The sequence below is a fragment of the Tenebrio molitor genome, chromosome 7 (genome assembly GCF_963966145.1).
Source record: "Tenebrio molitor chromosome 7, icTenMoli1.1, whole genome shotgun sequence".
NCBI classification, from domain to species: domain Eukaryota; kingdom Metazoa; phylum Arthropoda; class Insecta; order Coleoptera; family Tenebrionidae; genus Tenebrio; species Tenebrio molitor.
The window spans coordinates 6103852-6129264 of NC_091052.1; the positions used below are offsets into that span (position 1 = coordinate 6103852).

The 25413-nt window shown below is 37.8% G+C and overlaps 8 protein-coding genes across 12 annotated transcripts; 3 read left to right on the plus strand and 5 right to left on the minus strand.

Annotated features, from left to right (window-relative positions):
* Positions 1-137: 137 nt before the first annotated feature.
* On the plus strand, positions 138-3903 carry Pi3K59F (phosphatidylinositol 3-kinase 59F). 2 transcript variants are annotated; one of them, XM_069052812.1, is made up of 10 exons: positions 142-378; positions 433-621; positions 668-824; positions 874-1023; positions 1072-1290; positions 1570-2023; positions 2070-2485; positions 2534-3101; positions 3155-3494; positions 3554-3903. In XM_069052812.1, the coding sequence occupies exons 1-10, from the start codon at positions 308-310 to the stop codon at positions 3783-3785; spliced, it is 2796 nt and encodes a 931-aa protein (XP_068908913.1). In that variant the 5' UTR covers positions 142-307; the 3' UTR covers positions 3786-3903. The 2 variants fall into 2 exon arrangements, with proteins under 2 accessions (XP_068908914.1, XP_068908913.1); XM_069052813.1 differs by lacking the exon at positions 3554-3903 and having other exon boundaries at positions 138-378; positions 2534-3070; positions 3177-3441.
* A 447-nt stretch (positions 3904-4350) lies between these two features.
* Aldh (Aldehyde dehydrogenase) lies at positions 4351-7124 on the minus strand. The gene is made up of 4 exons (XM_069052847.1): positions 6580-7124; positions 5868-6113; positions 4923-5807; positions 4351-4872 (listed from the first exon to the last, which is right to left on the minus strand). Exons 1-4 carry the CDS (start codon positions 6682-6684, stop codon positions 4567-4569), a joined length of 1542 nt encoding a protein of 513 aa, XP_068908948.1. The 5' UTR covers positions 6685-7124; the 3' UTR covers positions 4351-4566.
* Positions 7125-7344: 220 nt separating this feature from the next.
* On the minus strand, positions 7345-9629 carry Dolk (Dolichol kinase). 2 transcript variants are annotated; one of them, XM_069052848.1, is made up of 8 exons: positions 9489-9629; positions 9129-9379; positions 8546-8766; positions 8307-8492; positions 8035-8244; positions 7709-7985; positions 7579-7656; positions 7345-7529 (listed from the first exon to the last, which is right to left on the minus strand). In XM_069052848.1, exons 1-8 carry the CDS (start codon positions 9557-9559, stop codon positions 7390-7392), a joined length of 1434 nt encoding a protein of 477 aa, XP_068908949.1. In that variant the 5' UTR covers positions 9560-9629; the 3' UTR covers positions 7345-7389. The 2 variants fall into 2 exon arrangements, with proteins under 2 accessions (XP_068908949.1, XP_068908950.1); XM_069052849.1 differs by lacking the exon at positions 9489-9629 and having other exon boundaries at positions 9129-9263.
* A 592-nt stretch (positions 9630-10221) lies between these two features.
* On the plus strand, positions 10222-13423 carry LOC138134515 (myotubularin-related protein 10-B). Its single transcript, XM_069052839.1, has 8 exons — positions 10222-10364; positions 10422-10464; positions 10520-10809; positions 10866-10990; positions 11039-11270; positions 11796-12162; positions 12213-12553; positions 12608-13423. The coding sequence occupies exons 1-8, from the start codon at positions 10308-10310 to the stop codon at positions 13070-13072; spliced, it is 1920 nt and encodes a 639-aa protein (XP_068908940.1). The 5' UTR covers positions 10222-10307; the 3' UTR covers positions 13073-13423.
* Positions 13341-16714, minus strand: LOC138134504 (nuclear exosome regulator NRDE2). Its single transcript, XM_069052810.1, has 3 exons — positions 13994-16714; positions 13747-13943; positions 13341-13694 (listed from the first exon to the last, which is right to left on the minus strand). Exons 1-3 carry the CDS (start codon positions 16569-16571, stop codon positions 13572-13574), a joined length of 2898 nt encoding a protein of 965 aa, XP_068908911.1. The 5' UTR covers positions 16572-16714; the 3' UTR covers positions 13341-13571.
* Positions 16715-17069: 355 nt separating this feature from the next.
* Positions 17070-20100, plus strand: Mocs1 (Molybdenum cofactor synthesis 1). 2 transcript variants are annotated; one of them, XM_069052845.1, is made up of 8 exons: positions 17070-17414; positions 17466-17559; positions 17610-17777; positions 17829-18077; positions 18129-18331; positions 18385-18616; positions 18755-18840; positions 19374-19502. In XM_069052845.1, exons 1-7 carry the CDS (start codon positions 17328-17330, stop codon positions 18808-18810), a joined length of 1089 nt encoding a protein of 362 aa, XP_068908946.1. In that variant the 5' UTR covers positions 17070-17327; the 3' UTR covers positions 18811-18840; positions 19374-19502. The 2 variants fall into 2 exon arrangements, with proteins under 2 accessions (XP_068908946.1, XP_068908944.1); XM_069052843.1 differs by lacking the exon at positions 18755-18840 and having other exon boundaries at positions 19374-20100.
* On the minus strand, positions 20033-24000 carry defl (Integrator complex subunit 7). The gene is made up of 13 exons (XM_069052811.1): positions 23829-24000; positions 23629-23758; positions 23292-23576; positions 22991-23237; positions 22762-22942; positions 22560-22716; positions 21991-22196; positions 21457-21938; positions 21107-21405; positions 20858-21059; positions 20518-20811; positions 20225-20466; positions 20033-20174 (listed from the first exon to the last, which is right to left on the minus strand). Exons 1-13 carry the CDS (start codon positions 23917-23919, stop codon positions 20120-20122), a joined length of 2871 nt encoding a protein of 956 aa, XP_068908912.1. The 5' UTR covers positions 23920-24000; the 3' UTR covers positions 20033-20119.
* Positions 24001-24167: 167 nt separating this feature from the next.
* On the minus strand, positions 24168-25291 carry LOC138134742 (methylmalonic aciduria and homocystinuria type D homolog, mitochondrial-like). 2 transcript variants are annotated; one of them, XM_069053218.1, is made up of 5 exons: positions 25090-25291; positions 24869-25026; positions 24613-24822; positions 24338-24560; positions 24168-24283 (listed from the first exon to the last, which is right to left on the minus strand). In XM_069053218.1, the coding sequence occupies exons 1-5, from the start codon at positions 25232-25234 to the stop codon at positions 24219-24221; spliced, it is 801 nt and encodes a 266-aa protein (XP_068909319.1). In that variant the 5' UTR covers positions 25235-25291; the 3' UTR covers positions 24168-24218. The 2 variants fall into 2 exon arrangements, with proteins under 2 accessions (XP_068909319.1, XP_068909320.1); XM_069053219.1 differs by having other exon boundaries at positions 24613-24810; positions 25090-25288.
* Between the last annotated feature and the right edge of the window lie 122 nt (positions 25292-25413).

Sequence of the window (25413 nt, forward strand, 5' to 3'; positions counted from 1 at the left end):
TCGGTTTCGCGTGATCCTAATGGAAACCTTCAGTCGCATTCAATTTAATGCAATTGCAAAACACCTAGACGGGTGACAGGGGTTAAGGAGACAGGGAAGCAACAGGGAAATTCGTGTCTTTATGTTTGTATTTGTGTTGGTAGTTCCGTGTAATGTCACTGATACTGCCAGTTTTGTGTTTAGAAAACAGCGCACAGCTGATTCAGCTAAACGGAAGTTTGTTTTTGTAGTTTTCTTAGCTTTAAAAAGTATATGAAAGTAATACTAACCAACATTTAAGTATCATAAATGTACAAGTTCAAAAAGGATGGAAGAACTTAATGACAAGTTTTACTACGTTTATAGTTCATCACTTTCAAATCGCATTCAAATTAAGATGTAAGTAAGCCACCTCATGGAAGAACATTCATAATTACGAATAATTTATTGTAGAGGAACATTGGAGGGTAAACGCCAAAAACCAGAGTATGATAAACTTTTAACTGACCCAATTCTGAAGTACTCAGGATTATGTGCAGATGGTTGTTCAGATTTAATGGTGATGTGCCAAATATTTGATCAAAACCAACCCCTTGCTCTTCCAGTGTCAACTTCCTACAAAGCATTTACATCCCGCTGGAGGTTAGTCATCTCTTAATGTAGAATGTATGATAATGTTACATTTTAGCTGGAATGAGTGGCTTACATTACCAGTTCAGTTTAATGACCTTCCTAGAACTGCTCAATTAGCACTAACAATTTATGACTGCACTGGACCTAACAAACTGTGGCCAGTAGGAGGCACAACAATTTCCCTCTTCAGCAAGCATGGACTATTTAGACAGGTTAATTTCAAGAATATTGTAAAAAAAAAAACAACAACATGCATTGCAGGGTATGGTGGATTTACGTGTGTTTCCCAACTGTGAGGCAGATGGCAGTTATCCTACAACAACCTCAGGCAAAGCTAAAGATCATGGAAAGGAACAAATGCAGAGACTCACTAAATTGACTAAAAAACACAGAAATGGTCACATGACAAAAGTACAGTATAAATGGAAAGTTGATTCTTTTAATATCTGTGCCTCATAGGTGGACTGGCTTGATAGATTAACGTTTAGGGAATTGGGACTGATCAATAATGATGAAAAGAGCTGCTCTGAATATATGTATCTTATGATTGAATTTCCAACAGTGATGGTTGATGGAATTCCACATTATGTGGTGTATTTCGAGCAAAATGGCGAAGAAATACATTCTTTTCGGGCCCAGAGCGACTTGGTGACGGTTCCAGACCAAGAAATATTGAGGGTATGTAATGTATCTAGACAAACTAGAATGTATGCAACCCACAATACACCCGAAATGCAATTATTTTTGTTAGTTGATTTTTATAATATAATTTTGCTATTTCGCCTCTGGAGAAGCACCAGCTGCATAACTAATACGTCATTTTAATCCAATAAGTCAGAATAATTGAATAAGTAATTTCCATTCATATGGATTCTCAGTACTGTTTGTGGAAAAGTTGAATGTCAATAATGTGCTGGTGTAATTTGTTTGCTTGTTTATTTTCAATTTTGCAAACAGGAAAATTTGGTGGAACGAAAACACCACAAATTGGCTCGTTCGTTACGAAGCGGTCATTGCGATAAAGACGCCAAACCAAACGCCGCTATCAGAGACATTTTAAACGACATAGTGTCCTACCCCTCCACCAAACCTTTGACTAACGAAGAACAAGACCACGTTTGGAAGTTTCGTTTTTATCTGAGCACCCAGAAGAAAGCGCTGGCGAAATTCCTAAAATGCGTCAACTGGACGCAGCAGAATGAAGTCCGTCAGGCACTGTCAATGATGAGAATATGGGTTCCTATGGACGTGGAGGACGCTCTCGAACTGCTCTCTCCTAATTTCACGCATCCGGCTGTGAGGAAATACGCGATTTCGCGATTGCAGCAAGCCCCAGATGAAGATATTTTGTTGTATCTACTGCAGCTGGTGCAAGCGCTGAAATATGAAAATTTACAAGATATACAAAAAGGTAATAAAGTGGGATGTTGTTGTTTATGATTCACGTGATTGTTTAGGTTACGCGAGGATATCTCCCGGTAGGGAGATTATAATATCAAACGAAGAAAAAGAAGCGCAACTTGAGAAAAAAGACAGTAAAGAAAGTAATAGTACGATAACTAGCGAATCGGTAATGCATCGGTCGTCGAGTTATAATCAAGCCGACCAAATCGCTTCCTCTAACGTAAATAGTGTTATCGAAGTGGACGCAGATCCGCGAGCTGCTAGTTTGCCTGAAAATATTTTGCATAATGTGTACACTGATTCAGCCAACACCGACACTTTGCAAGATCACATGAACGAAGAAGAAGAGGTACAAGATTTAGCCGCGTTTCTTATACAGAGAGCGTGTAAAAACGCAAAACTTGCGAATTATTTATATTGGTATTTACTGATTGAATGTGAAGATCCCGAGCCAACAATAAAACAAAACGTAAATATTAGTTGTCGATTCTTGTATGTCACTATCTTCCTCTTTTAGGGTGTCATAAGACAGTTGTACTTGACTGTAATGAAGACATTTTCACAAACTCTAGCCAAAGGTAGCTTACAAATGCAAAAGAACCGCTCGAATCTCTCGCAGCAGCAAAAATTTATCGATACTTTAGTTAAATTGGTAAAAACTGTGTTACGAGAGAGCGGCAATCGAAAAAAGAAAGCTGAAAAACTTCAACAGTTACTCTCCGATCCGACCGCATTTAAATTTAATTTTAGCAATTTTGAACCAATACCGTTCCCGTTAGATCCTGATATAACGATAAAAGGGATTATACCGGAGAAGGCGAGCTTGTTCAAGTCTGCTCTTATGCCCTCCAAATTACATTTGGTAACCCTTGACAATACAGAATACGTCGCCATTTTCAAACACGGCGACGATTTGAGACAAGACCAGTTGATTTTGCAAATGATCACTCTAATGGATAAGTTGTTGCGAAAGGAGAATTTAGATCTCAAACTAACTCCTTACAAGGTTTTAGCGACGAGCACTAGACACGGATTCGTCCAGTTTATCGATTCTGTAAGTGTAGCCGAAGCTGTGGCTGCAGAAGGTACAAGTTTCGTGTTTTTCCCCGTTTCGATAATAAACATTTACGTGTTGCAGGAAGTATTCATAATTATTTCAGAAAATATCATCCACAAGAAAGTGGCCCTTACGGTATTGCACCGGATATTATGGACAGTTACGTACGATCCTGTGCCGGTTATTGCGTTATTACGTATCTGCTAGGGGTGGGAGATCGTCATTTAGATAATTTATTACTGACACCTTGCGGGAAATTGTTCCATATTGATTTTGGATATATTCTGGGCAGAGACCCCAAACCTTTACCTCCACCCATGAAGCTTAGCAAGGAAATGGTGGAAGCGATGGGGGGAGTCAATTCGGAACATTATCAGGAGTTCCGAAAGCAATGTTACACAGCTTTTCTGCATTTGCGCAGGTTTGTTGATCTGCTAAACGCCCTTTTAAAGTTGTTTTCACCGTTCTTGACTCTTATAGGCACGCGAATTTGATGCTGAATTTATTTTCGCTGATGATCGACGCTAGCGTACCGGACATCGTCCTGGAGCCCGACAAGGCTGTGAAGAAAGTTCAGGAAAAGTTTCGTTTGGATCTCGGCGAAGAAGAGGCTGTGCACTACATCCAATATTTAATCGACTCTTCGGTGACTGCTGTTATGCCCGCAATAGTCGAACACATTCATAAAATAACGCAGTACATTAGAAAATAATCGGTTTTTCTTAATTTTCTTTTGGCATTATTGCCAGTTACGCAATTTGCAATGTGTCAAAGATATGTTTTTTTATTTATCTTTTACAAGCTTGCGTTTTAAATAAATATTATCAAGAGATCGGTTTTATATTCGGCGATTTTCACAACATGCACTCAATGAGGACGTGATTTTGCCTAAGAACGATTATGCAGTTTGATAAGATTCTTCAAGTCATCCTTTCGGAAATTATATCGCCCAAGTTTGTTTACTCTGACCGAGTCAAAACTGATACGGTTACATAAACGTAAAGATTTTTTAAACTCGAATATTGTTGATACACAAAAAATATAAATAGTCTGGATGACTCGGCACAAGGATAATTTAGTGCATTCATAATTAATGTATTTTTATAACGGCAATACCTGACGTGTCAAGCTTATGTGTCGATTTATTAACTTTACTTTTTATATTCTTAGCTGTTATCGCGGAATGTTTGCAAACCTGATAAATTTAATAAAGGGACAAATATTAATTTGTTTTATCACACAATATGAGGATCTTGAGGCTAAATTCAAATAATGTGCATGATTAGGTGAAAATATATTTCGTTATTTGTACAAAAATAGCAATGTTAACTGATAGGTTAATACCACACTTTGCAATTTATAATCAGCAGGCTCCTATAATTACACGACCTTAAAACATACAATGATAAACAATAATGAGAACAATAAACGTTGGATAAACGACAAAAGTTATATAACAGTGGATATTACTTCCAGGGGTTATCAGTCATGACTTAGGAATTTTTCTTTGGAAGAGCGGTGATAATGCTTTTAACCTCAGTGTATTGACTTATTCCATATTGTCCGGCTTCTCTCCCATGGCCGGAGTCTTTATAACCGCCGAACGGTGTTTGGGCGCCCAACACGTTGTAAGTGTTGACCCAGACCGTCCCAGCTTTGATTCCCTGCACTAAATAATTGACTTTATCTAAATCGTTGGAGAAAACCGCCGCGGCCAGTCCATAATTGGTATCATTTGCACGATCGATGATCTCATCTAGCTGGTTGAAACGCATCAGTTGTTGCACCGGACCGAAAATCTGCACACAAAAATTACTAACTTCCATACAATATCCTCAAAATAACTTACTTCCTCCTTGGCAATTACGTTGTTGTCTTCAACTTGAGAGAAAACGGTGGGTTCGACGAAGTACCCCTTGTCTCCGATCCGCTTGCCGCCCACCAACAACTTGGCACCCTGACTGGCTCCCTCTTTGATGAGACTCAAGATTTTTTCCATCTGGACGTCGTCGATCTGTGGCCCTTGCTCCGTTTTCGAATCGAAGGGATTTCCAACTGTACGTTTTTTCGCCCTCTCTACCGACCTCTCGACGAACTCGTCGTAGATCGAGGCCTCGATGAAGGTTCTAGAGCCGGCACAGCACACCTGACCTTGATTGAAGAATAAACCGAAGTGAGCTTGTTCCACGGCTTGCTCTATATTTACGTCGGCCAAAATAATATTGGGGCTCTTGCCACCCAATTCCAGAGTTGTTCGTTTCAAGTTTCCCACCCCTGACATCTGCTGGATTTTCAAACCCACTTCTGTGGATCCAGTGAAGGCGATTTTGTCGACTTTTGGATTGGAGACTAGGGCGGCGCCGGCGTCGCCGAAACCAGGGACTATATTGACCACACCTGGAGGAAAACCGACTTCTTTGATCAATTGTGCGACGTAGAGAGCAGTGAGAGGGGTTTGTTCGGCAGGTTTTAGGACGACAGTGTTGCCCATACTGAGAGCGGGGGCTATCTTCCAGGCCAACATCAAGAGGGGGAAGTTCCAGGGGATGATTTGTCCGCAAACTCCCACAGGTTCGTGGCGAGTGTAACACATAAAAGGACCGTCCATGGGGATGGTTTTTCCATGATTCTTGTCGGCCCATCCTGCCATGTACCTGATAAATTTGATGCTACCCATGATGTCGACGGGGTACGCAACGTGATACGGTTTTCCGTTGTCTAGTGTTTCAAGACTCTGTCAGAACGACGCGACCTATTAGCAACGGATGAATAAACGTTTGATCATATTACGTACCGCAAGATAGGCGGCGTCGCGTTCCATTAAATCGGCGAGTCTATTAAGAAGGAGGCCTCTGTCGGAGGCGTCCATTGTCCTCCAAGGGGAGTTAAAACGGAAGGCTTCGTAGGCGGCGTCTACCGCCATGTCGATGTCTTCTTTCGAGCCTTGCTGGATTTCGGTGATGACCTCCCCGGTTGAGGGGTTGATCGTTTTGAAGGTCTTACCCGATTTTGATTTGTGCCATTCATTGTTAATGAATACCTTTAACACAACGGAATTAATGTTGCGCAAAACACTCGAACCGGCTTTTAAAAAAGCAGTTTATTAATTGCTTAAACACAAACCAACAACCACTTGATGTGTGATTAACTAGATGTAATTGTTTTTAATTAAAATTAAATGTATAATTGTATTTAATAACAATTCAATTTAGGGTTCAGAGGGTGAAATGAGGTAAAAATTTTGGCGAGTCGGTAATTTTTCTCCACACCAACGTAACTATTAAAAAAAGGAATTTCAAAACGACCAAGATGTTACATCATTTTACGTTGTTTGCGACTGTTTTGATAAGGTGATCCTTATAATAATTCCGAATTGCAATCAAACGTTATGTAGGTATGTTGCAGTACTGCGTAAAAAACAGATAAAAACACAATAAAGTAAATATTTGTTAAATTTTTGCACGCACACCATCGCTTTAAAAAAGTAAAATAGACTCTTCACTTACCCCTGAATAGAGAACATTTGGATTTTCTTGTGGGGCAGGTACAGCTAATTGTGAGTAACTGCATTTTTGAATTTTTGTGAGGGCAGATCTAGCCAGTCGCAGCATCTTGTCTTTTTTACGTGGTCACTACGAAACTGATTTAATTTTTGTTCAAAGTATTTGTTGCTAGGCGTATTAAATCTTTTAATATCTACAGCGGCGTCGTGACTCCACCGCACAAGAATTAATAATACTAAACAAAAACTACGAAACGCGAAGTAAACCAACTAAACAGGCAAAGAAGCGAACGCGCAGCACAACAGATAAAAATTATCCAATGACCTTGGAGCGTATTGGTACTTAATCGAGAATTTATTCTTTTAAATTTCTATATGTTTTTGAAGTCTCATAATCAGTATAAGTAAAATTATCGCTTTTGTAAAAAATGCTTAACAAAAATGACATTCACACTAATCACACTTGACATTCAAGGATTGACGTTTAAATTTCACGGTTAACATCCCGAACTGGAATAATAACAAATTTATCGTCATGTAATATTAATAGCACTTTTTGTAGAATTTTAGAAACGAGATTTGGTTAAATTATCATTTCATTAGTTACATAACACGATATAGATAACTTAGAATTGATTTATGAACTGGATGTATTATGTGTTGCATAATCTACACATTACTCGACTATTTACAATTACATTGAATTGTCATTCCGCTTATATCCTTTTTTATTAAAATTTGATATGATTATGTACTTGCTGCTACAAAATTTATTATTCAATAGTAAAAACTTTTATTGTAATAAATTACGGGATTATACAATAAGAACTAAGTACATTACAAACGGTAACGCTAAATTGTCAACTTGATCAGTTTTTGCTTCAAGTATGGAAGTCATTATAATCGCTACAACAGTCTTAACGTGATCTTTAGTAGTTGGCAGTTTTAAAACATCTACAAAATATAAATGAATAATGAATGGAAAACAACTACGGCAACCTACCTAAGAAGATAAGAAAGCAAATCGTCAGTAGTTGACTAACAACACAGGCGATCGTCCCTTCTATCGTCTTCTTGGAACCTTTGAAAAGATTTATTTTTGATTAAACAGAACATTTCAAACAACACTTTACCATGCCAATGGTGCGTTCCAAATCTGGACCCTACAATGCTTGCCGCCGTGTCACCGATTCCAATCGTGAGCAATCCACTTAATAACGGTAATAGACTGAAAGTGGCCGAATTTGTAACATCACAAGGTGCTGGATGTATCCATAGAGGCAGAGCACAACCTGCTAGAAGATACATCGGCGTCAACGCAATGATTCCCGTGTCTTTCTCGTCGCCGAATATAACAAGTCCATTTTGCAAAGCTTGTCCAAGAGGTGGCACATTTAAAATTCTTAAAACCTGAAAGTTTATGTCAACATGCGGAATTCCTGCTTTTATAACGACGTACCTCTAGCAAAAAAAATATTCCGAATATTACACCACTTGCCAAATATAAAAACGAACAATTGTAGACGAGGCCAGGTACAAAAACTGCTACGGTTAAAACGTGGAAGATTTTTCGTACAGCGGTAGTTGCTTTTTTGGCTTCTTTTATTCGTTTGTTGACTGATACAATTGCGACAAGACTAAAGACGGTCCAGTATAGTACGACTTTGTTCTGAAATTTTTTGTTTCAGGTTTGTGGTTGGGTATCTAAATACTCGTAATAACGTGTCTTACTGTTTGGAGGTCGTCCCAAAATAAATTTAAAATCCACAAAAGTGCATTCTTCTTCAGTAAAATTTCTAACGGCAAGAGCACCGTAAAAACAAAAACGCTTCCCGTTAATATGTAAAACTTCGTAGGACTTCTGATGCCGCACAGGTATGTTAAAAATATTATTGTAGATATTCCAAATAGGCCGACCTGTTTCAAATTTGAAATGCGAGAGATTTATTTAAAATATTTTAATGTTCTACCTGGATAGTAAGAGTCGACATTTGCATTACGGTAGTTGGGGTTTTTTCAACATGTTGAAAAACATTCACGAGGGTGAAGTATAGCAACAGTGTGTAGCTTTGGGTACACACGGCGGCTTCACCGAGAGTAAAACATTTTGGCAATTTTTCTAAGATGAAGATATAAAGTTTGTAGTAGAGTATTGTAGAAAAAATTGCACTCCATATTGAAAATGCCATCCCTAAAAATTATTTCATCTTGAATTATGCAAGACCTTCATGTTTTACTTATTTTAATGACATTGATTAACTCTAATTTAAAACGCCCTTGAGGGTGATTGCGCGAGCTTTATTAAAAAACACTTGTGCTAATAGGAAACACATATTTTTGTTTTTTATTGAAACTAACAAAAACATTGGGGATTCATAATCTCGTCGTTTAGAATGACCTGTAACTAAATAACACAACTAAATTATAACTGTAAATGTGTTGAACAATAGCCCACATTTATTTTTCCTGAGAACTAATTATAATGGAACTTGGTCTCTCATCACTACTACGAATTTATTAATATAAATAGACCCGGTAAAATTAACAACATACCTCTGTGAAGACATATTCGAAACAGGACTGTGACTATGATACAGGCTGCTATCAGCCAAGCATTGAAAATTTTCAGTCTTTTATTGCTTGAAATTTGGTATAGAAACACTAAAGAAGAGCAAATTAACCCAACAGAAAATATTGAGGACAGTTTATATGTTGAAGTGGATATTATTGGTTGTGTTGCAGCAGAAATAATAAGTGCCAAAGGTAGCAAGAGTGTGAGCCACAAACCTGGTCCTGCATTTGGCCTGCAAGTAAGTATACAAAAATTACTTTCGCTTAATTACACTTTGCAAAACTTTATTTAATTTTGATTTTTTTTAAACCACATTTTCAGAACTACTGAAATAATCTCACCTGGTTTGTACTTTATGTTTCTTCAAAAACTGCGCAACGTTCTGCTCGTTTATAATTTGCATTTTTACCATTAGTATTAAGATTATAAACGTTAACTACATTCGTTGGTATAAAAGGCACTTTTCAAAAGCGGACACACGTCGAACTTAAGATTAAATAAATTTTAAACTTTGACCGCATAATTGAAACCTGAAGATGTTATCAAAAAAAGGTAATGCCAAATGCGACTATATTGAAGAAATATTGTGTGGATAGATTAGTGTGATTCATGCAAAATAGTAAAAACGATTCTTAATTTTAAAAAGATTTAATTAACTTTGACAGCTAACCTCTACTGACTTTTGTTATGATCCAACAGCTGAGATGTGTCAAGTCAATCTACAACTCTTAAGGTCAGCATACACCCAACATGCAATAAATGTGTTCGAAATTATTAAAAGACTCATATTAATAAAGCGCTAAAATTTAAAATTTAAATTTTGCATTAGCCGACAAAATGTGGTGTTACGAGTTAATAAGAAAAATATCAGTAAGTAGACAAGAAATTAATTTCATTTGCTGTCACTTTTTCAGTATAGCGTAATCACAGCTTTACCTACACGGCCTACACCTTTTGGTGTCGTGCATTGTCGGAGTTGATCGTATAATGGCATAAACATAACCTCAAAAAATAGTAAAATTTTTTACCAATTCGTCATTTTTCTTCTAAATTCTTTTTTCAAGAAATCTAATTGTGCTGGTATGGGCAAAATTATTTATTTTTCGAATAATGTAACCTGGAGTTGTTCAACATAAAAATAAATATTATTGCGCGACAAAATGACTGAATTCAGAGAATCTCGCTTTAAAAGTTACATTGATGAGGAGGAGCTCGCGGTAATATTCTCTTACATTATTAATTGCGAGGTTTTTGTAATGTTTTTAAATTTGTAGTCAGTCAATCTCACAGATGAACAAAGGACAAAACTTCTCGATGGTAAGTTGAAATTTTCAAAGGCTTAAAAGTTGATTGACATGATTTGTGATTCAAGGTGAAACAGTAGTTTGTGAGGCACAAAAAGTGTTGTTATTTGCACCACTGAGTGATAGAAAAAAGGCAACTTTAGGCGTTTTAACAGTTACAACTTTCAAGTTATCTTTTGCCAGTGCTGAAGATAGAGATGCAGAAAATTGTTACCAACAAAATTTTCTGTTAGGTCCCAATGATGCATGCTTGTCTTCCATTGATACAATTTATCAGATTGGAGATAAAACTAAAAAGAAATTAATTCCAGGTCAAAATGTGTCAGGCAAAATCAAGGAATTGCTTGTTATTTGTAAAGTATGGATAATTAATCTAAAATTGCTTTTTATATTTCTTTTGTCTCTTATTCTTAGAACATGAGATCCTTAGAATTCAGTTTCAAACATGGAGAGAAAGATAGCGGTAAAAATATTACAAATGCGCTATTGCATCATGCTTATCCAAAGAGGCACAGTTTATTATTTGCCTATGATTATAAGTATGACATATGATTTTAAATGTCAAAATGTAATGTCTGACACTTTAGGGAGCCATGTTTTAATTCATTATTGAAAGAAGTATGTCTTTTTCGCAAAAGAGAGAACTGGAAAAAGGAACTGGAGAGGACAAAGTGCAAAAATTGGAAGGCATCAGTTGTCAATGAGAATTTCCAAACATCACATGCAATGATGTCCACCTTAATTGTACCCCAGTCTCTCATGGATAATTCTCTAACATTGGCAGTTGAACGTTTTCAAAATAGATGCTGTCCAGTATGGGTAAGATAAGCATTTTACAGTCAGACAATAGAGACGCTTATTTACGAGATAACGAGACGTTGTCGTCCATTAAAAATGTTAACTTTTGTTGACTGCTTTTTACTGTTATCAGTGTTGTTTTTTTAGTTCAATTGACATAAATATAAGTACATTGTTATGAAATGATTACTCATGAAAACCACACGGTGTACGTGGATCTGACGGAAGAAGTGAGATAGCGATATAAACGCTCTACTTCAAAAAGTTTAAGCTTATCAGTAATAATTTGGTAATATATTATACAATTAAAAAACACATAGTAGGCGTTATTGTATCAATTAACTGATACATCAGTTGTAAACTTATATAACTGTTCAAACGAGAGATAACCGTTATTTTTGATGACTAAAAAGAACTAATCAAATTAGCAATCTCATAAAAATGTACAATTGTCTAACCAATTTCACGGTCAATTGTCAATAATTGTCAGTGATGCCAACTTGACCACTTACGTCATCATAAAATGGTACAATAATTATGCGTTAGGTTTGGGGTACATCCACAGGCGCCGCGCTAGTCAGAATGGCCGATCTTTTGCCGACAATCCAGGATCGTACTCAAGAAAATATGTTACTGGAACATATCCGCAAGAGCCACCCGGAAAAGAAGCAGCCATATATAATAGATCTCAGCAAAGAATGTCCATCGCCAAAAGAAATCCAATCGAGCTTCCTCAAACTTAGAGATCTTTGTGTACCTGAAAATTTACGAACGTTCAAAAATCAAGATTTTAAATTCTACGGTTTACTCGACTCGACCAAATGGATGAGTCACGTGTCCACCTGTTTATCCAAAGCCCTCGAAGCTGTCAACCAAATATTAGATCAGACGTCGACAGTCGTCTTGCAAGAAGGTGCACTCTTGCGGTTTAATTTCGCGTTATATTATAATCCGACATTGCAGGTAACGGTCAAGACCTCAATTGCGTCATTTCAAGTCTGACCCAGCTGATGTTGGACCCGTATTTTCGAACGAAGTTCGGGTTTCAGTCGTTGATCCAGAAAGATTGGGTGGCGATGGGACACCCTTTCGCCAATAGATTAGGACACATTTTGAACAAGGACATCGACCAATCGCCTGTGTTCTTGGTGTTTCTCGACTGCGTGTGGCAATTAATGCAGCAGTACCCAACAGCTTTCCAATTCAGCGAGACTTACCTCACCACTATCTGGGACTCTGCCCATATTTCCATTTTTGACACGTTTTTGTTTAACTGCGAGCACGACCGAATTATAGCCGAGAGCGTAAGTGAAGCTTTTCACGGCATACATTTTCATTTCAGAAATGAAATCTTGCAGGGCGGTGCTGGTCACAGCTCGCTCATTTTACGGAGCGTGTGGGATTGGAGCGAACAGTTCGGCGAGAAAGACATCGCCTTGTTCTGTAATCCTCTCTTCGACGACAGCTTCAAACGAGTACTCAGGCCCGCCACCAGCGTCTCTCACCTCGACGTCTGGATGCAATGCTACTTCCGATGGTTACCAGATTTAGAAATTCGCAACGGGGGAAGACCGCAAATAGATTTGTGTAGTAGATTTATAGTGGCGGAGATATTCGAATTGCAGGAGAAAATACAGACTGGGGAAGTTAACGGAAAGTTGAACAGGAACAAAGAGGAACATTTGGAGTTGTTAAGGAAGGTGAACAGTTTCTTTCCCTTTAGTCGAAATAGTGGACAGGTCGCAGGTATGTTGCCTCTTAACGTTTTACTTACTGGAGATTTGCTGGATTCGCAATCCATACTTAATTTAAACAATGATTAAATCGTGCCTGTCTTACATTTGCATTAAGATTTTTTAAGCGAAACTTCCAGGTTTTTTAATGAGAATAACATTTTTTAATTTCAACTAACATTACCTACGGTGATAATTTGTGAGAATAATTTTAAGTTAAGATGGTATTTAAAAGTAACACCAGCAAATAGCTTTAAATTTTTTAATATGTACGTATGTAAGGCAATCTGTCCAATTCGAGTGGAAACCAAATAATTTGTTTTATTTAATGTATTTAATTATTAATTTATGCCCAGTATTTGTTTTTGATTATTCTTTTCAGTTTTATTACACTGTATAATGTACAACATTAATATGCATTAATTTAATTTTTTTAACGAAGCAAGTGTTATTTTTGTTTAATTTATCCAAAAATAAAACCAAGTCAACGAATTTTTTTCCTACAACCTACCTGTTGTTACCGGACAAAAAGCGATCGTTCCACTGTATTTTTTTTATTACAAAAATACTATCACAGTTATTACACTTATTAGCTACGTAACACATCCAATTCCTCGGGGGTTACGTGAAGACGAAGTTGTTTTTCGATCAGAAGATCCTGAATTTGTGCCAATTCCGCAGGAATATAAATAGCAGCGTCGATATACAACGCCTAAAATGAAATTGATAAAAAAACTTCTTATAATAAATACAGTTGAACTTACTTTTAACCAAGGGCACTCTTCAACCGCACAATAATAGACATTCCTGCACAGCGCAGGATCAAAATGGGCGTGGACAAATTGCAGGTACAACCTCCAGACTAATCCGCATCTCCTCGTACACATATCCGGTCTGGTAATGAGCCTGAATAAAGCCAACATCCTGTTTTTGTGACTTCCGCTCATCTCATACTTTTTCCCTAAAAAACGCACTTTAGACAATCGTCCTCCTTGTCCCACACTTTGTTACCTGTGAATGTTTCGACGAATGTCTCTCGAACGGCCACACTTTGTTGGTTCCCTATAAGCACCAAAAACAGTATCGGAAAGGCTCGTCCGGTTTTGACCAACAAAGACTTCAACTTCCACCAGGGGGCGCCGGAACAACTCGTGATGCTCTGTTCTTTGGCGAGAACCGTCAGCAGAAAGAGATTGTTGGGGTACTGTTCGATGGCTCTACTTAGCACATCGTCCAAAATTTTAAAAGTTCCGTATCCGGGATTGAGAGTGCAGTGTTTGAAAAAGACGGCGACGTAAAACTCGAAAATAACTTCTTTTTGCCACATCATTCCCTGCTGCTTGTCTTCCAGCTCGCACAAGATATTTTCGATGAACGTGCCACACTGGATGGCACCTTTGGTCAGATACAAAAACCAACCGTTGCAAATGATCCAGTCGGTCAAAAAGTTTGGTAAAAATTGATTTGCAACCGGAAGCTTGTCCATCTCTTTTTGTAACAGTTGCAGTGTTACGTGTTTGAACTTGAGAGTTGCTTGATTGAATACGTCGTCGTTTAAGGTGTCCACTGGACCGTTTCTCTCCAAAACGTATCCTATCAAGTGCTTCAAAGCTTCCGAATCTTTTTTTGTATTCAAATAAACTTCAATCAAAATCCGGTAAAGGTAGCAGCGAGCGGTTTGTTCTTCGTCGACTGTACTAGCCAGGATCATTCTGTTTGAACTAAAGGAGAGGGCGGTTCGTATTATATTGAGACACGTCTCAATGTTTCCCAATTCGTATTCGATCAACGCGTACTCGCAATAAAAAATGATGTTGCTTCTGTTCTCCTCCTGCTTTAGCAACGCTTTCACGTTAGATTTGATCTTCTTGCCGAACCCTTGAGGCAGCTTGAATCTGTTCTCTTTTTCCAAAATGATCAGCAGCTTTTGAAATCTTAGCCACCAAACTGTCGTAGCTGTACGATCGTCACCGGTCAAGCATTCAGCACAACTTTTCATTGTTGACAGGACGAAATTCAAATATTCTTCTTGTCCTGGCAACACTTTTAAATACTGAGGTCCCACCGATAGTCGATTGTCGATGATTAGATTGTCGTTTCTTAGATCGATCGGATACAAAGGTAAGAAAATTGGCAACAAGGACTCGATGGAATCGAGAGCCCAGGGGACGTAATCCAGACCCAAGTCCTGCATTGTGCTGTGTCTACAGAACAGAAGAGGAATCTTCATTAGTGTGAGAATTGTCGCTATCAATTTGAAAGTGTTTTCGGGCATTGTGATTGGATGGATTAGTTCCGCCACGTCTTCGGGGAACACCAGACGTTGTGGATCTTCGCATTGACCATCTTCTGCAAAGGGTAACCAGTGGCACGCCTCTCTCAGTTTTTCCGTCCTCAACCACAACTCGTGCAGAGGTAATTGTGAGTTGAAGACCACCTCCTCGAACTCGACTAGTTGTTTTTCTTCGAAACCTGACGAGATATTAAATTTGGACTTGTCGCTTGCGGAAAGGTTCAGTTCGAGGTATAATCTCAGTAACGTCCACAACTGTTCAAACAGACCGGCTTGTTTCAAAAACAACCCACACTGGTACAACATTTTTAAAATGTTTTCTTCAAGTTGTGCTTTTTCCATTGTAGAATTGCGGCGTAATTTATGTAGAATGGACAAGCACTTTATGTACAAATTTAACACAGCAGGGGTGTTACAATGTGACATTGAACACTGAGTTGACTCTATGTAGCCCTGCCATAAAATTATGTTGCCTTGTTCTTTATCTACCAGACCTTTCAAAAGAACTTGTAGCTCATCAGAGGGGTACACATTGACGGCAACGTTTAATCGTTCCCTCAACAGCTCTTCACAGTTTTGATTGTGAGTGAGGGCTTTGTCTAAGATTGAGAGTTTACGCTCTGCTAACACGCGCAATCCTTTCGCGATACTGCCCTTCCGGTATGTCTTTTCAAATTGATAAACTGTATCTTGAAACTTCACATATTCCAACCACAACTTAATGTCGTGCACATTTTCCGTCAATTTCCGATTGTACGTCGCTGTCGTTTGTGACAAGTTTGTTTCTTGTTGAAATCCGGCGAAATTATCGTCTTTTTTGCTTCCTCCCATGGCGTCAAGATTCTTTTTTGTTATAAGCTGCTCCTCTGTGTCACTTTTATCATTGATTTTTCGCGCATGATGGTAATACCTTTTAAATTTTTTTCTGCGGCGTGCTTTGAAACTGTTAACGTAATACCTGACACTGTATTTTGGAGCGGAAGGTCTTGATATTGTTTTGACAGTCAAGAACTCTTTGTTGCGTACTTTATCAATTGCAAAACCTTCCTCTTTGTATTCTGTGATTTCAGCAGCAGCTCGCTTTTCTTTGTTTGTTTTGTGTTTGTGTTTTTTCTCTTTCTTTCGTTTCTTCGGCTCGGGCTCGTCATCTGGAGTGGATGGAGTCTCTTTAGCAGGTTCTTCAGTATGTGGAGTTACATCTATTTGGAAACTGGTGTTTTGAAGCCAATTTACTTGAGGTGGTTCTTTAAATTGTGTAGCTTCTGCGTCAGCCGCAAATGCTGGGAACAGCGACATTTTTGTCGCTTTAACTTCGTAAATATAATTCTAACCTCAAATTATACGCTGCAAAACATACAACTACAATGACAGCAACTGTTTAGTAATTTTTCATTTTAAACTAAAACCAATTAAATACACTCAAAAAGTCAAAAAATGCAGTTTTTGCATTGTGATTCATCCTCAAGGAATACATTTTTACAGTGTAACTTAATTTAAAAAAAAAATTGATTATTTGTATTTCAGATAAATAAATACGAAACTTACTTCAAAGAAACTGAACAATTTGTCGATAATTTACTCTTTACACAAATTACCACGTAATGGAATGGTCAAAAATCCAATTTTGGCGGGAAATTATGCATTTTTCGATTCGTTGTGAATCCCGGTTTAATTTTGAATATGTAATTTTGGAACTTTGGCGGGTTTCGTTTATGTTATCAGCTGATTCGAGGATAAATATTAAAGGTCAATTCAGTTTGGAACAATTTTATTTTCGTCCGGCATTAACAATTCAGTGACCTATTCACGTTTTTGTATGTGGTGCAGTTATCACTTTCTTGAAAAAATTGGTTTAATGTGATATGATATGTAATTTGAACAACACGAATGTGTGTTAATAATGTGTGCAAGGTCAAACTAGTTTTTAATTATGTTTACTTTCGTTATTACCACTCACTCAGTGCTATCAGTATTATCTTAAAAACTGAAAAAGAACAAAACTGATAACCTGCTACACTCGTGTGTACTTCCAGCATAAAAAAATAAAGTAAAATGTTCCGATTTTATGTGAAAAATTTAGTGAAAGCAAGTCGTCGATCTTTTTCGGTTGAAGCCATCCAAAATAAAGGCAGCGTAAAGGTTTGTTTTGTAATATTTCTGAAAAAATTACTTTTTATACACACTCCACAGATAAATGAACAAGCAGAAAACCCACTAACAGACTTATTCGGAAGGCACCACACATATCTAAGAATATCGTTAAGTGAACGATGCAATTTAAGATGTATGTCATTTGAATTTGTGTAAATATGATTAAAATTTGTGAAAATGTAGGTCAGTATTGTATGCCCGCGGAGGGCGTAAAACTCACCCCAAACGACAAAATTTTAACCTCAGATGAAATCATTCACTTAGCCCGTCTATTTGTGAATGAAGGAGTGACCAAAATCAGACTAACAGGAGGTGAACCCACTGTTCGAAGGGATCTAGTCTCAATAATAGGTAAAAGACGAACCGCGAAAAATCCAACTCAAAGCCATCGAAATTTTTCAGGTAATTTGAAACAAATTAAAGGACTTGAAGCAGTAGCAATGACGACCAACGGTTTAACTCTAACTCGACAATTAGTAGCTTTACAAAGAGCAGGCCTAGATATACTCAACATTAGTCTTGACACGCTTAAACCTGACAGATACGAATTCATCACAAGACGGAAAGGATGGGAGCGGGCTATGATGGGCATCGATTTAGCCCTCCAGTTGGGCTACAACCCTGTCAAAATTAATTGCGTGATAATGAAAGGTGGCCCCTCGAGCCACCACTTTGGCACAACTTTCTACATTTAATTTTTAGGCTTCAACGATGACGAAGTTTTAGATTTTGTAAGTTTCACAAAGGACAAAAATGTGGACGTGAGATTTATCGAGTATATGCCGTTCACGGGAAACAAATGGGAATTTAACAAAATGGTGTCTTACAAAGACATGGTGACTACCATTAAAAAAGAATTTCCCAACTTCCACTCCCTAGAAAATGGACCGAACGACACATCTAAAGTAAAAACGAGTGTAAACAAATTGGGTACATTTGTAATCTGGATTTTCTTTAGGCCTGGAAAGTTCCAGATTATCAAGGGCAAATCGGTTTCATAACGTCGATGAGCGAACACTTCTGCGGGTCTTGCAACAGGCTGAGGGTAACTGCTGATGGCAACTTGAAAGTTTGTTTATTTGGAAATACCGAAATCTCGTTACGGGATGCGTTGCGTAGTGGGTGTAGCGAAGACGACTTAGTAGCGCTCATTAATGCAGCAGTAAAAAGGAAACGAAAACAGCATGCAGGTATGTTAATATTTACATTTTTAAATCACCTAAAAACACTTCTGTTTACTTTATTTTACATAACTAATAGACATAAGAATTTGCATGCTTGTTTGTGGTTTATGTTTACAATTATTTGCATACGAATACTTATTGCAGGCATGCTGAATCTTTCTCATATGGAAAATCGTCCAATGATTCTTATTGGTGGCTAATTAAATGCAATAAATGAATTACATTGTAAGGTAAATATATTTCATTCAAAAAAACGCTGCGATTTTATTGCCTTTTGAAATCAGTTGAGCTTGCATAATTGGCGTCCCCTCATTGCTAAAAAAAGTTATCGTTTTGATCTTTGATACATGAGGTAACAGTCACCATTACGCACTGAACTAGTACGATATTACTGAGAAGTTCCAAAGCGCAATTTGTTATATCTAAAAATCAAATCAGTTTTATAACGTTCTCGAGATAATAAATGGCGAAGTTCAAAAGTATACATAAGACCTGATAAAAATGATAATGTATGTTTTGGATGGATTGAAAGTACAAAATGCGATAAAAAAAAAAATTAATCGAGTAAGCCATGACTGCCTCGGTTGAGTTGACAGCGCCAGCTTAATAATTTCTGCATTTGACAACCCTCAAGTTTTTGACAACAACAATAAGTAGGGCTGCCAACTGAACCATGATAGTCATGAATTCATGACTTATCGGATTTATTAATTTTTCGATCGTACGGTTATTCCTCTATTATGAAATATTTTTTGCATTTCAGTACATTTTCATCAACATTCGACACGCAATTTGAAAATTCCCTATACCTTCCCCACAACAAAAATCCCCTTCCTTTTCACCCCCAGAACAACTCAAGCCTCTGTCCGAACATACTCGACGAACGAACCCCCCGAAAAACTCAGTCACATCAACCCTGAAGGCAAAGCGATTATGGTGGACGTTACCAGTAAACCTGACACCATCAGAACGGCATCGGCACGTGGAATAGTCCGCATTAATTACACAACGGCCGAGTTGATCAAACAAGCTACCGTTAAAAAGGGTGACGTTCTTAGCGTAGCGCAACTGGCAGGCATCATGGGCGCTAAGAAGACCTCCGAACTCATTCCGTTGTGTCACAACATTCCTCTGACCAAAGTCGACGTAGACGTCAAACTCGACTACGAAAAGAAACAAATCGAAATTAAGGCAACTGCCCGTTCTACGGGAAAAACGGGCGTCGAAATGGAGGCCTTGACGGCTGTCAGTGTTGCCGCTTTGACGGTCTACGACATGTGCAAAGCTGTCACTCATGACATCGTCATCAGCGAGATTTCGCTGATGAGCAAAAGCGGGGGTAAAAGCGACAACTTCCAGAAACGACCAATCGTACTACGCGAAACTGGTGAACCACTCGATGACACTGAAATACGAGTCGGCCTCATCTGAATCTGTTGATTTGTCTTTATTGTTTGTTATAAAACTTGAATAAATATTTTATATACGCAGCTGTCGCTTACTTTACATCTAGGGTTTCTTCTGATGGGGCCTGATGAAAAGATTATCCTCGGGCATCAATATCCTGAAACACGCTCACAATACTCTTGTCTAATCAAATAACAACCAACTTACACATTCGCGTTGGATGCCATACCGGGAACCGTGATAGGAGTCAGTTTCGCCTCTTCTGGCACTTTCACTGTCAAAGTTGACCTCGGTCCTGTTTTCCACGTGTTGCTATCCTCGTCGACCACTGAAGCTTCGACCACCAATAAATACTGACCACCTTTGGGAAACGCTAATAAAAACTGAGCCGTGAAGAAATCTTTATGTGGGGTTACGGCTTGAGTTAGCACCGAACTTTGTTCCAAATTCTGCAAAAAAACCGAATTAAATAAAACCGTCAAAACTAAAATCGCAACAACTTTGTTATCCAATTCCTTGTTTTTGCTACTGTTCTGTATCTGAGACGTAACCGTCACAACAACTTCTTCGATTTTTCTGAACAAACCCGGCTTTATACCGTGTTGTATCACACCCTCAACCTTCACCGCCAACTGAGAATTGGCCTGCACGCTGATAAACTCCCCCATGACTCGGGGTTGTGGAGAAATTGCTAATTTAACACTCGTAGATTGTAACACTTGGAAGAAATACCGTGGAATCGGTAACGAAGCATTCGATAATACTTCAGCCATCTTCTTGATAAGTTCGACGTGCTACAAATCCAGTTTTATCACTGTTTACAACAACAAAATGTAGTACCCTGTGTGTTATCGTGGTCATTGTAGAATCCTCCACTACGGCGTGCGCTATTTTCAAAGCGTTGCAGCAACCCTTGACGAGCTGTTGCGACTCCAGTCTCACATTCTGAGACCCAAACTCGATTGGTTCGTCTCTAAGTTTGGCACCATTGACACAAACACTCTCCACACCTTGCTCCACAAGAACACACATCTGCTGTAAACTATAAAATAGACGTAACATTAGACGTGAACAGTTGGCAACACTCACATTTGCATGTTTTCTAGAGTTGCGGGATCGGCATCGAACGCCGTTTGATAAAGCTTCCAGTAAAGGTCACCGCAGTTCCTAAATTCTTTGACACACTTCCTCAACTGATTGGTTATGTAACCGTGTCTCTGGTACTCGTCGCGTGTATTCTGCACAATGGTTGCCGCAATGGCGGGTGGTGGGACGATGCACAGGGTGTTACAAGTGTAAATTAGCTGAATGAGACATTGTAAAAATTCTGTACGAATCCGCATGTACTCAGCTTGGAATTGAAGGTTGTGGGATGGGGTACTTGCAGCCTGAAATAACACGTGATGATACTTGTCACTCGCACGGATTACTTCGATTACCTTCAAAGCGGCAACTGCTTTGTTATAATGAATAATCGACTTCTCCAACCTGTTGACCAAAATGTCATCACAACTGAGTAAGTGAGACTCGGCTTCTGACATTTCTTTCAGACAAACCAACCAAAAGTGGAAATGTTCCGAACTCACTTGTTCTGTCAGTTGACTGAATATCTTGTGTGCTATTTTGTGGTGTCCGTATCTGACAGCTGCCCTAGCAATACAATAATTTGCCCAAAGATTGTTGTTTTCGACGACGCAATAGATAGCGCTTTCGGTTTCTTCGTTCCAAGTGTAATCAGACATAGTTTGGAAAACTAACGTGCACAACATGATTTTTATTCTTATTTGCTGAGCCGTTGGTGATTCGATTTCGGAAAGGGCACGGAGTAAATTTAATATGTTGACAAGTAAAGACAAAAGAGTGTCGGGTTTTAATCCACCAATTGCGCCGAGAGTTTCGCAAATTATAATCGTGCAATCGCCTAAAATGTTAACACAGTAACAACAGAAACATATTTTGTGACTCGAATTTACTGTGAATGTTGTCCAATCTAGTGCCGAGCAATTCTACGAAAGTTTCACAATGTTCTTTCTTGGATTCGCACAATCTGACAGCACACTTCAGTGCTAGTTTCAACTGTTCAGGATGTTTGTCATTTGAGAACGTTAATAAAAGGATCAAAGTCTCTAAAGAAGAAATCACTTCATCCGCCCCTTCAGTCTCAATCTTTTCCTTATAACTAAAATTCCAATAGTTTATTGTAAAACTATAGTTACGAAAGTCAATGCAGTTTGGTTAACGAGGGCGGAGCCCGAGTTAATCAAGCATATGAGTGAAAAAACGAGACTTTCATAACGTGTTGTATAATACATTTTTTTGCATATTGTTGTAAGTTGAGAAATTTGGCCTACAGGATTTATGAAAAAAAAAACAGAAATTCATAATACGTATTCTTTGACAATGAATTTAATAAAATGATTTAAAAAAGTACTACTTTCATTATGATTTTTTGTTTGAAAAAAGTCAACGTTCATAATCAATATGCAAAAAAATGTTTTTCTATTGAAAACAAAAGAAAACGAAACCGTAACGTAAGACTCACCAATAACATAAAATTTGTGTTAGTATCTGTATGGACTGTACTGCAACAGTTGGCTGAGGTGAGTAACAGTTTTTAGTACACAATTCCCTCAACTTGGAGCTGCTGTCGCGATAATCGTGACACATCCGCGGAGATTCGGTCAGAACCTGAATAACTCCTAACACAAATTTACAAATATGTAATTAAAAAAAAAACAACTGACCTAACGCTAGTGTTAACACTTTGGGTTGATGCGCGTGCAAAGTGAAATCGATAATATTATCTGTAGCCCCGGGAGGCCACAAATGTGCGCCTGGTTTAGCTAGCTGGTACAGAAACTGCAAACACTTTGATTTCACTTCCCATCTCGGGTCATTACGTAAATATTTTAAAAGTAAGTTCACCTAAAACAACGACTTTCAGCACAATTCGTGATATTTTGGTCATCTTACTTGACTTGGAACATCCACCAGAGTGGCTGTTGCCAACTGGGTAAGAGTGTTGAGTGTTACTAATACAAAATCTTGAGCGGGATAACTTGGCAACAAACTAATGCATAAAGTCCTAACCATGGCAGCAGTATTTGTGTCGTGATGCATGTATTGCAAGATTGGGATCAATTGCAATTTCATACTGGCTGGAGTAGACTGTCCCTGAATCATATCTGACACTTTGTTGCACATACTAACGGCAAACGTTCTAAAATAAATCACATGAAGTTTATATTTTTTTAACAAATTACACGACTTTTACTTTGACTGTGCTGCAAACTGAATAGCGGCGTAAATTGCCGCCTCAACTTCAACATTATCATGAGAGTCTAAACTACTTCTTATGCTGTGGTGCACTTGCTGTCGTTCTGGAATGATAGCAGCGACGGCACCAAAAGTTCTGAGAGTGACGGCGCGTGCTATTGGATCGTTACTGTGAATCACACTGTATATTCTCCTGACGAATTCATCAACGCTTGAAATTTTGTCTAAATGTTTCTCGCTTTGTTGGCAAACTCGTAAAACGCACAATCGTAAAAAATTGTTTCTAAAAATATGAGTTTGAGGCAACCGGAACAACAGGTCAGGAGCGAACCTACCCCATTCGAAATACATCTGCAAGTTTTAGTAGTGAGGCATTTATTAATATGGGGAATGGATATTTTTCGAATAGTTTTGGGAACCGAACGATGGCTTCGCATTGTTCGCCAACTTTCCCAGAGCGAAGACCTTCAAAAATTTAACATTTGGATGATATAATTTTGGAAAAAACGAAACCGGTGAAAAAAAATGAACTGACCTTTATCGAGTTCCGTCAAGGCTGAATTTGCGTCTTGTTCCGGCTCTCCGAGCCCATTTTCATTAAAAGTATTCACACGGACACTTAACATTGTTTGTTTTGGAACTTATTTGGAAAAATAAGTTGAGGGTTATACATAACCTATAAACTCACTAACAAGTCGAGTACATTTGACCTACTACCCAAATTTCAAAGCCTACTACTTTATAAACAAATTCACAAATTGAAACTTCCACAACTCAAAAAAGAAAAAAAAAACACTTTTCATATATTATATTTTTATTTATACATAAATATGCATACGTTTTTCGTTAAAATCTATAAAATAAAAATCTGCTCTTCCAGTTATTTTTATTTTAATTTCACACAAAACAAATAATTTACATTAATCTAAAATTGCGTAAAAATATCATTCAAATGCTTCTTTTTTGATGGAGCATTTGTAAATAAACTTCCTGCAAGTTAGAACAAATTATGACCAAGAAAGTATAAAATTAATTAAGTTTTACCTATAAATCTTCTTTTTGAAGAGTCTTGTTCATTTGAAACAATTTTGCAATCCTGTATGTCAAATATTTGAAAATCTAAGCATCTAAATTTTTCATCTGCTTCATATAATTTCTCTCCACTTGTGGGATATAAATATGGCCTACCAGAAAAAGGGTTGATAAAATCAGCCCAATATCCTGCATTGCGCAATTTATCACACACACCTTTAGCAGTGATAACAAACTAAAATTAACAATTGAGTAGGTACCATACTCTATATAAAGTTTTCACTTACAGTCTGAGCCATACGCTCTGTCTCAAGTTCATTATTCTTTCTCAATAATTTTAAATTTGGTTTTAATGAAATTGTTACTACTGACAATTCTGAAGTCTCAAGATCACGATAAGGAAATAAATCATAGACATCTTTACGTAAAACAGTTGGACATGACTGAATTCTGCATATTATATCCCCATCAGTGATGGTCTTAGGCTGAAAATCATTCTGGAGTTGAGTGGTTTCAATTTTGGGAACATTTTGAGATAAGTACTTCATCTAATTGTTCCATAACAAAGTCATATGGTGATTGTGCTGTTGTGTTAGTATCATACCATGCCATCCCTACATTACCAGGTAAAATAAAAGGGAAACCAGTTGTAGACGCCAAAAGTTCAAAATTCGGGTCTAAACGGGCCAATCTAGTTTCATCTAAAATATAATATTGCACCATGAAAATGTCATCATATTTTTCTCTCTTTCCTATTTACTTACTTTTGACAGTACGTTTTGATTTTATAGTTACGTATGGTTCTTCTGTGTTTTTAGTTTTTCTGGAAAAATGTCTGGTTGACCAAAGAGCATTGTTAATTTTTTTGTGAGACAATCTTCCCAAGACAGACAAGTTTCGGATTGACATATTCACTCAAGACATACTTTGACACATCATGTTTTTGACAGAAACGTCATGAAGGTGATGTGACGTCACTGAGGTCGTAGAGGAAAAGGTTTTTTGAAAATTATTCAAAAACTGATTGAATAACGAACAAATTCACCTGATAATTTTATTATATGGACAAGTTGTGTTAATTACAGTGA